Source organism: Macrobrachium rosenbergii, chromosome 16 (assembly GCF_040412425.1).
Source record: "Macrobrachium rosenbergii isolate ZJJX-2024 chromosome 16, ASM4041242v1, whole genome shotgun sequence".
NCBI lineage: Eukaryota > Metazoa > Arthropoda > Malacostraca > Decapoda > Palaemonidae > Macrobrachium > Macrobrachium rosenbergii.
Genome location: NC_089756.1, coordinates 27811873 through 27823017, shown reverse-complemented (window position 1 = coordinate 27823017; position 11145 = coordinate 27811873). Strand labels below are relative to the sequence as shown.

At 38.5% G+C, this 11145-nt stretch overlaps 1 protein-coding gene across 1 annotated transcript; it reads right to left on the bottom strand.

Moving 5' to 3' along the window:
* Positions 1-3247: 3247 nt before the first annotated feature.
* On the bottom strand, positions 3248-10425 carry LOC136847014 (uncharacterized). The gene is made up of 5 exons (XM_067118262.1): positions 9714-10425; positions 8252-8451; positions 7601-7762; positions 4357-4494; positions 3248-3872 (listed from the first exon to the last, which is right to left on the bottom strand). The coding sequence occupies exons 1-5, from the start codon at positions 10077-10079 to the stop codon at positions 3776-3778; spliced, it is 963 nt and encodes a 320-aa protein (XP_066974363.1). The 5' UTR covers positions 10080-10425; the 3' UTR covers positions 3248-3775.
* Between the last annotated feature and the right edge of the window lie 720 nt (positions 10426-11145).

Here is an 11145-nt window from a genome sequence, read left to right as displayed (position 1 = left end):
TAGATAACATTAATTCGGCTTCTCAAGTAACGTAGACAAGTTCATAAGAAATCACGAATCTTTTGGAGTCCGGAGATTTTTGCACACAAGAACTGATGTTCACAGGTTAGCTCAGATGTGACAAAATCTAATGAGGTCCTTCTCCCCCTCCCCAGGCCCCCCCAAAAAAGGTAAAATCTTCCGAGATGCAAATTCAGGTGTATGTATGTATGTATGTATGTATGTATGTATGTATGTGTGTGTGTTTGTTTTAAAGGAATTTACCTTTAATGTAAGTGATTATTTAATAAGGTGCTGTGACTTGACATTCTTGAACTATCACTCTTTGCTACGAATAATGGATTATACAGTTGCAGCTATAAGCCTGTGAATTACGCACGAAGGTTTAACTCCATTTAGAAATCACTGAAGGAGCTTAAAAGTTGCTGTTGAAGCTGAACGTGGCTTTTATCAATTTTGACTCAAACTCTAACTATATAGTCAGTTATAGGCGAAACCTTTATAAGCTGTTGCAAGAGTTTTAACAATATATATTACATTTCCTTTTCCATTACCGTTCGTTTCATGTTACATATTAAGCTAACCCTCTACCGGGACGGGCTCTTGGTCCGTGAGAGCCCGTTACTGAATACAGTTCTCTCCCTCTTTTCCCTCTTGCTCGCCAGAAAACTTTGATAAAAAACAACAGAAAGAGACGAACACAATCGAGAAACCTTTCAACCAGTCTTGGATTTACCCTTCCGTGTCCATCATGGCAGCCTTTGGAATATGAGTGCTCTACGTATTCCAGATTATATCATCCGCCTTGATGCTACAGTTACGCCATTTTTGTCAGTTGAACTGAATTAAAGATAGGATTTAGGCCAAAGGCCAAGCACTGGGACCTATGAGGTCCTTCAGCGCTGGGAGAAAACTGAGAGTAAGTAGTTTTTTGTTAGTTGAATTGAATTAAAGATAGGATTTAGGCCAAAGGCCAAGCACTGGGACCTATGAGGTCATTCAGCGCTGGAAAGAAAACTGAGAGTAAGTAGTTTTGAAAGGTGTAACAGGAGGAAAACCTCAAAGCAGTTGCACTACGAAATAATTGTTAGGAGAGCGTGGATAGCAAGATGGAAGAAAAATAATATGAATGGAGGCACAATAAAAGGAACGAAAGGGGTTGCAGCTAGGGGCCGAAGGGACGATGCAAAGAGCCTCAAGTAATGCCTACAATGCACCGTCTGAGGTGCACTGACCGCACTACTCCCCTAAGGGGTTTTTGTTAGTTGATCAGCTGATATTTCCAGTCATGTCAATTAACATCTGTGGTGATCAAGTTAGTTTGAGATAGTTTCAGCTCCAAAGTTTTTGTGAAACGATTATCAATTAACGTAATCTTTTACAGTCTAGCAGAATGTTTACGTTTGTGTCGTTCACGCCGGTTTCAAACTTTTGCTGAATCGTCTTGAAAACACTGAGATTTTTATGCTCCATAACGAAACATTATTTTCCTTCCTCAAATATTTAACATTCATATTCATCTCATACGTCATCTCATGCTACTGGTATACACACACACACACACACACACACACATATATATATATATATATATATATATATATATATATATATATATATATATATATATATATATATTTGTACACATCTGTAACGATTTCATACCTTTTCTTGCATTGATTTATTCTTAATTAATGACTTAAGTTTTACCTGTCCTTAAAAAAAGGCACTCTTGTGACTATTTGTAATTATTTAATCAAATTATTTACTATCTTAAGCTGAGCTGACTTTAATGATCGTACACCAATATGCCACTTGATACCCCATAAAGATCAAATATGTCTGGAGGTGGTTGGTCCTATAGTATTTCGTTTCCTTATTTTATAAGTTATGGAAGACATTAACTGTTTCTGTTTTCTCTTATTCCTCCAGCTTTTTATCTCTCGAGAAGTCGCCACGGTACTCTGGGTTAAGATCTACTTTCCTTTTTGTTGTTATTCCTGCCCGTGTTTTTTTTTTTTTCAGGTTGAGGTCTATAAGAAATGCTTGGTCTCTTCTACCACATTAGACTAAACATCCCTACATTTATATATAAATCGTAGTTTGTCTAATATTGTTAGTCGTTTCCAATCCAGTTTTAAGTTTTTCCTTCATAAAAAACAATGTCCTCTAGCGTCCTTTTCAATTAGATAGCAAAGAAAGATATCAATTACACAGGTCAAGGTCATTCCTGACCTAATATGGTAAAATAAGTGGTCGTGGATTTACTTTTTAATATTTTTCTTTCTCTGTAACTGCCTCCTTGAGTGTTATTGAGGAACAACAAGGTCGCTGTTGGTCAGGACAGGCGACTTACCAAGCAGACGAAGGCTCTACTGTCTAAGTTTAGCAAATAACTTGTATACATCGCAGAAAGGGTTTGGCTTTAAAAGGGCGATCGCTTGTGCAAGCAAAACTATTCCCGTGCAAGGGTTTGTTTTGGTTCATACATAAAAGCACGCAGTGGAACCCATACAAATGTCCAAGCTTTCTCGCTTTTGCGATTGTTCATAGTTGCCTTGGCCGCTCAAGTTTTGCACAGGTTGGTTAAATATTTCCTAGCGTGTTTATTTCTGCTGGCAAAGTTTTGTTTTCGCCAGCTACCACTTTCTGACAGGATTGCAATTCAGATCGAAAACTTAGTTTCGGTGTTTGTTCTGCTGCTACCCCACTACCGGAAAATCTTTTAATGTGCGCTTATTTCTCTCATAATTCATGGACTGTTGAATGGAAGAAGAAACCGATATTGTAAATGTGGAGATCAAGACACAATCTAGGCACGGGGGAGAGAGAAAGAGAGTTGCAACCCATCCCAACTCGGTGCCGGTCTCAAGTCCGGATAAAGAGAGAGTTGGACCCAGGAAGGAGCCTCATCCGCAAAAGCATCAGGCAGCTATGAAAGGAGTCATTCAAGGCAGAAACAGCTGGAGGAGGCTTATGAAAAACAGCGACCCCGACTATGGATTCTTCAAAGAAGAAGAATTAGAATTAGAGATCAAGTTTGCTACAAACTCATTGGAAGTGGGCCCCAAAAAGGAAGAAGACTGAATTATGAATAAAATGAGGGGAAAAATTGAAAGTACAGAATGAATTGAGTATTCTTAATAATAAAGCAAAAATTACTTGTAAGAGAAATAAAATACAGCATTCACTAGTTGTTTCTTAATAAAGAAAGAAAACAGCAAGGCTTGCAAAAGGGAATGGAAAATAAACGAATGTGTCATAAAAACGTAAAATGGCACTCGACCTTGTACACTGTTACATTCAGCAGATAAAGACTGAAGGATTAAATCTAGAAATAATGGACTAACACAAGAAACTGCCAACAATGTTTTGGGCGTGTAGTAAAACTTCAAAACGGGAATCTGTAGATAAAGAAATTGCATACTGAAATCGGGGTTGGCTTCTTAATGTTAAGAGTACTGGGAATAAAGAAAAGTAGAGTTTCTGTCATTTGTCTCTTATCTATTCCTTTTGTGTGACACAAAAAATGTAATCCTACAAACATTAGTACAAGTTCAATTGTTTTTAGCAACGTTGGGCACGCATCTGGGATGTCTCACCTGTAGTCCTATAGTACGCTGTTTTAATAGCTAATAATCAATTAATCAACCGATCTTGTGTGCCACCAACTCGCGAGTTTTCCTAAGGATATATGGGCTTCCTCTGCATTCGACGTTCGTTGGCATCTGGGATTTTGCATCCCAGCATGAGCCGCCAAAACTGAGGGCATCTTTCAACTGTTCGAGAATTCCTTGTGACGCTGCACTAGATGGTGTGAGCATTGCTGCCTCAGCACGTCCGGTTGCGTGCGCAGGACGTGGGGGTTCAGTCTGTGGGAGAACATCAACAAAGATGATATCAAAGATGGAATATAATGATAAAAGCAAATAACCATGAAAGCTATATAATTTTCAAGTAATTTTTCATTTAACGAAGACAATTCCATCTACAAGATGCAGCAAATATATGACCTTTTGCGACCGCCAAAGCCAGGGCCTTTTTTCCTATAAAAACAGCAAGTAGGACTACCCCAAAAGTTTCGCCTTCTTTGTATTTTACTGTTTCCTGTTTCTCCCCTACTTACTTGCACAACAGCAAACGCATGGAGCGGTAAAAACGACTGATTTAGGAATTAATGTGTAGAAAAGCGAGACTTCATCATAAGCTGATTAATAAATTGTTCTGTAAGCTAGTGTTGCAGTGTTTGCAGAATCCAACCAACTTAGCATTGTATGCCTTTGACACGAGCTCCCAATCCTCTCAAACAACATGCACATGCAAAAATGTCACCCTAGTAACTAGTTTGTGCTGTACCTCAGGTATGCGAAAGGTGTGTCGTCCATCACAGCTGTACCAGAATACCCTGGGTACCGGAGCGCTGGCGGCACTCCAGTGCCAATTAAGGAGGGATGCAATCCTTCTACGTCATCCTTCTGGGCATCCTCATTGTAGCTGCCATTTTCAAAATTAGAAATTTTATATTAGTGTTTGGGCTTCCTTACTCTGACATAGTTTGTGCAAGACACTAGTATGAAAAGGAAGGTGGTGAGATTGCAGAAGTAGGCCTATCCTATGCAGGGAGTCCTGTGATGATGATTATTATTCAAAAGGAGCGGGATTGAAATAGAGTAAACTTAAATTCTTCAGGTTCCAAAGCAAGTTCCTTCGGCATAAAATGCCACATGTGAAAGAATGAGAACAGGGACAATAGGTAATAAGTGGCTAATCATTGAAATGACGATGGTTTGAATATATGATTTTTGTGCGTGCTCCCAGTTCAGTTACACAAATTGTATACGGGGCTCTTCCACTGATGGACTTTTTTTTAATGAAAGGCAGTGATAATATTCATGTTACCTGCAATTATTTTGTCATTCAGTTACGTTTTAATGGTCACACACACACGCATATATATATATATATATATATATATATATATATATATATATATATATATATATATATATATATATTATCTATTGTGTGTGTGTGTCTGCGCGCGCGTGCGTGTGCGTAGGAACGTGTGTAATGTGGCCATGAAGTGGCTGAGAGCAATTGTGTTTAGGCTTACACAAAACGCAAATGTGTAATTTGCACATGTTGAATAAGTGTAAATAAACTCTCAGATTGAAACTGTCAACAGAAAAATGAACCAAAAAATGAAATATGAGACTATGGTATCAAGGTCGAAAAAATACTTAGCATTCATTATCTAACTCGTTACGCGATTATGTACAGTCAAACAGACAAGTAGAGTGACCTCAGTCATTTAAACACGTGCCTTGTGCCCTTGAGCTAACGCAACGCATAAATGCTTTAGTGTGTCATATGTATGGGCCAGATTACTCCAATTCATGCGTAACCGTCACAAGGTTGACAGTACTCCACCTGAATGCCGCCGTCGGAAGGAAAAGCTATCGCGTTGGGTCTAGGTCGTGGGTCTTGGGATCTATCTTTCGGTGGTCTCGGTCTAGTTCCCCTGGCGGACTAACTGCGAAGCTGGAGTAACGTAAGGCTTCCTCCTCAGTGAGGTTATGTGATGTAACCTACGATGCCCTGCGTGTGTTTGTAATGTTCGTTATTATCCTCGAAATGGACGTTGTTGTTGACAGTGAAAAATGACGCGTTGCCTAAGCGCTAGGCTCCCATGGTCATCAGTTTCTTGTCCTCAAGGTTCTTGCAGCATTACTACCGTTTAAAGTTGAGGCTGTCTTCTTTTTTTTTTTACCTGAAACTGATAACTTTTCGAATTTTTTGATTGATCCCAGAAAGTCTATTTTGTTTGTTCTGTGCAGTGACCGTAATATCGCGTCCGAAAAAGTTGTCACTCCTGGTCTCTTGGCGATAGAAACCTTTTCATTTTATCTTGATGATATGACTGACGTCACAAATTTACATCAGTGAATTTCGCTAGTTAATAACGAAATGGAAGATGCTCTCTCTCTCTCTCTCTCTCTCTCTCTCTCTCTCTCTCTCTCTCTCTCTCTCTCTCTCTCGTGCTACTGAAATATATATGTAAAACAACGTTCAAGTTTATAGAAATTACATTTCTATTCATAAATTAACGCGCTTACGCCCAACCACACACGCATGCGTGCGCGAGCGCGCGCGTGTGTGTGTGTGTGTGTGTGAGTGTGTGTGAGAGAGAGAGAGGATATATATTTATGGATGTTTATGAATAATACTCGTAGAAAAATAACAATCATATAGGATACTCATAAAGAAAGATGTAAAAGTTGAGAAAAGAAGACGAAATTAAACAATGAATAAATCAAATGGGAAAAGAAAAGAAAAGGAGCAAAAGCTCTGCTGCACTCAAGTTTGCCAACATTCATTTCACGGTCACTTCTTGACGTCAGAAAAAACCTGTCATAATTAGAAAAGAAAACGCGAGCAGTTTTAGGTGTTAAATGCGCTAGTCACAACGAGGACCCACTCAGGTCTTAGCGGGCCTTGCTCACTACAAACCACTGATAGACCTCAGCACGGTTTATGATAGATCTAGACCATAGACCTCAGCTGCCAGAAGCGTTGAAAACTTTTGTGGTTCTCCTAGTTCAGGGTTACCTTTTGGGGTCTTCAGCATCCCCTCCTTTCATTTTACTTCCCTTCCTTTTTTTTATGACATTGCTACATTATACAATTAATTAAGCCGCGAAACTCAGGGTTAGGATGCCGAGTGCCCAAAAAAGGCAACCTTCACGACGGACAAGCTGCAAAGGGATTTTACGCTTATTTGGCTGAAACCCTTAAAAGGTTTGCTTTCTTTGTTACCGAGTGTTCGCCGCTGTGTATTTCTCACGTTTAGTTGCTTCTGCAGACATTGTTAAGTGTTTTTTTTTTTTTTTTTTTTTTTTTTTTTTTTTGCGCTGTGTTTGATTACAGAGGAGTACGTAGCAACTCCAACAACTACCGAGCTGTTCAATCTCAACTGTCAGTATCAAACATTTTAAATCGGTACTCTTTTGGCGAGGTGTGTTCGATTAATGATTAATGATGAGATTTTGGCGAAGTGTGTTCGATTAATGATGTGTCCCTTCACCTCTCACGCGGCGACCCCTTGCTATATGCAATTCTGTGAAATTAACACAGCATTACACAGACCTTATCCACCTTTGTTTGTGACACAGCTGTTTAGGGGGCTTCAATCCCCTTGTCGCCCTTCACGACAAGATTGGTTCGAAGGTAATTCATTGGATCAGTGACTCTGCCTTCATTCCTCTGAACCATCTATATTTTTATAGCAACATATGTCCTTGCTGCCCTTGCTACTGGTACTATTTTAGTTTTGTCTCCTCGGAAGAAACCTAATAACGTGGAACAGGTCACCAATTTTCTGGTTTATTTTGAAGAAATTAATATTTTATCACATAAAATAAAAACAATCTCTGCATTCAACATTGCCCGGCCCAAGAAATTAACTCTGTTAGGAGCACAACGTGACCATACGCTGGGCGCCTCTTTTTACAATATCTTAATTTAACAATGAATTAATTTCATAATGACCCGTCATTGATGGGTAACCATGGAACTTCTACTGTTGAGACGGGAGTCTTACCTTTCATAATAAATCGACCTGAAATTCCTGTCTTCCACTGGAGGAAGATGGGGTGATGAATTAGCAGTAAACCCCGATGTCCTGACAGCTGGGCCTACCGTAGTTCGCTCATCCATAGCAGCCATATCGCGGATGACCCACTGATAGATTGCCTTCTCAACTCTGGTTTTGAAAGATATGAAAAAGAAATCTTAAACATCATTGGAGGCATTCAGCATCACAAGGGCCTCTCGCCAAAAAAAAAAATTGAGTTATAAGCCATAAAAGTTTTGGAAATTCAACCTGCTCTAATTTTTTTTTATTTTTCAAGATACAAAGTTGAATTTTTTATGAGATGAAGTATCTGCGATCAGGAATAGAATAGTATACATAAAAAATTATAGTTCAACCCCACCTCCTTTAAAAAAAAAAAAAAACTGGATTATTTTAAAGGTGAGCAGGCAAAAAACGCCACATTCAAAAGTTGGGGCAAGAGGCCCTTCTAGGTGGATGAAAAAAAAAACTTACAGATGTATGCATATATACTTTACACATATATGCATATATTTTCGTATACGTAACATCATTTCCAACAAGTTTTACAAATATCTTGCCTATTTTTAACTCTTACTGCAAGTAGCCTTACTTACAACATTTGCCATTTGTACTTACTGAATTTTGTTATGGGGATCACAAAGGTTGAGATACTCCATGGGGTCATTCTTCCTGATCCGGTCTACAACGGGCGGTGGCGTGGTCCACAAGTCGCCCTGTGGGTGGAGGAGCGCCTTCCCGACCTCCCCGCCCTGCTTGACGTACCCACCTGCCTGCATTGGCACAGTGTCTCGCTGCACCCACCCGACGCCTTCGAACTGTCACAGTTAAAAAATCGACTTAGAACGACCTCACCTTCATTCTCGCGTTTCTCTTTGTTCTTTTTCAGTGCTTGTTATCTTATTTAATGTTTTCCAATACTGCAGAATTCTATAATTTATTTGTAACGTTCATTGTTCTCCATAAGTGATTGAGTAAACGCGCGATTCTTCGAGCTAGTGAAAAAGACTGGCTCCTGTCTACCACAGTGATTCTTAAACTGGGGGGCGCAAGCAGAGTTGCCAGATGGTGCCTATTATTTTTTTAATTTGTGATGTTAATTACAAAACTGCCAAAAACGTTATTACTGCTTCCATATATTTTCTAATTATCATCTCAAAACATGCCAAAAATTCAAAATACAAGTAAACTTTAATTTCAAATCTTGTTTATGAATTGTCTTTTATTGTTATGATAAGTATAATAGCATACAAATAGACAGCATATTGTTTATAGATTATAGTAGGCAAAAAATTTCAGGGATAGTGGGGCGTGGGGTCTATACATAATGCAGAGTGGGGGGGGGGAGCGCAAGGCAAAAAAGTTTAAGAACCACTGGTCTACCCAGACTCAGAACTCTCTCGGCGATTTTAATTTTTCATCTTTCAAGGAATGAACTTTGGAAAAATGCAAGAGTTTTATAAAATGGCAGCTTTTATTTTGTATTTGTAATTTCCTTAAGGACGCTCTGTTGTTGTGAGGTCTTGGCCAAGTGTCTGATGTTGCAGAACAAGCAATAAAAACTTGGTTCGGCTGCTCAGTCTAAGTTCGTTCGTTGCAGATATGGCAAGACTGTTTTTTTTTTTTACCTGACGTATGCGGATATTTACCGTAAAAAAAATGATAGCTGAAAGACGCTACGAAAAGACATTGTGCGAATAGTGTTTTCAAGAATGATTAAATCAGACTCGATATCTGTTTTGGACATGTTAGAAACAAACTTTACACCACAATATTATAAAAATTTAGGATATGTTATTTACAATATTTCTTTCGCATTCGAACTTAAGTTATGACATACTATCGTTGCTTTCTGATATCCAGCTTATATATATATATATATATATATATATATATATATATATATATATATATATATATATATATATATATATATATATATATACATATACATATACATATACATATATATATATATATATATATATATATATATATAAAATATTTCACTAAGTTTTTTTAATAGAAAATAATATTCTTAAGAAGACTATAAACAAATAAACCATTTATCTCTAGTAACCTGCTCGTATAACTGCCTTCCTCCTCTTTTGGGCTTCCTGACAATCTTCCTGGGGTCCTCCACATGCAGGTCACTTCTAGAATATCCAGGGTAATCCTTCCTGTACATAGAAACGAAATCCGGAAGTGTCGAGGTGGCCAGTGGAACGCCCAACCAGTCCACCTCGGCCACAGCCTCAGGCTCTTCTTCTTCTTCTTTAGACCTTTCATCCTTCACCGTGTTCTCTTTGAGGCTTTCTATGACCACCTGTGACTCTTTTTCGGGCCTAGTCGTGATGTTTTCGTCGGCAAAGCGCACACCTGGAAAGTCGAGAGCTTTGGCCTCTTTCTCCTCCCCAGCTGTTGGTACTGGTTCCACGTCATTCATGATTCAAGAACGGAGGGGAGGAACGGTTGCTTTATTCTGAAATACCAAATGACAATGGTGCTTTGTTTAATGTCGGTGTTTACTTATCATAGGTGTAAAAGAAGTGTAAAGGACAGGGGAGATTTAACGTCAGAGAACCGGTAATCTTTTCATTTCTCGATCTTAAATTTTTTTCTGACTGAACTGTGATTAGTTATTGACACGGGGCATTGATAATAATAGTTAGAAATGTGAATATCTTTTCTATTATTTTAAAACTAAAAACCCATAAAATTCTTAGCGTAAAAGCTACTAAGAATGCTCTGAAACATCCAGATGCTGAATAAAGACACGTCTTCAAAAGCTGCAGTGATTAAAATATATCTTCAAATTTTATGTGTAAGAAACTATTTAGATGATAAAGACAATGTCCATGAGAACAGTAGTAGAGAAACATATACCTGAGACACAAATGTGAAAGGATTATACCTTGATTGAAAAATTCTTGAGCCTTTACTATTCTGACCCAAGACCTTTTTCAAACTCCTAAGTATTCATCCGCAGATATGAATAAACTTAAGAAAATGGGTGAATGTCGTAACAGCATTTATTGTTCCCTAAAAACGGGGACGTCAATTTTACGTAATCAGTACTATAAGCGCTCCACTTGAATAGTAATGATCACAAGCTGAACTTTCTTTCCCTGACAGAAGTGCTCGGGGTAGGAATTAAGGAAGTTACATTGAATATCTTTGTGTCATCTGAAAGGAAAGCCGTTTTTTGGCGTACGGCAAAGATCAATATTGACAAGTTATGGATTGTGTTTGGAAAGGAAAGCATATGGGGGTATTTAGCTACATACAATGGAAACATTGTGAAGCCCAACGTATAACATTTGTATTGGTACACCATTCTTTCATGCCACGAGTGGTTGCGATACTCTGACATCCTTTTGTAGACGAGGCACACATCAGAAGCATTTCGTGTGTTTACATCTGTCAACCACTCAGACTACAGCATCCCAATATACTAAAAGAGTAACCTTCCACGCAGGTTTGAATAAACAGTCAAGATCTACAAACAAGCT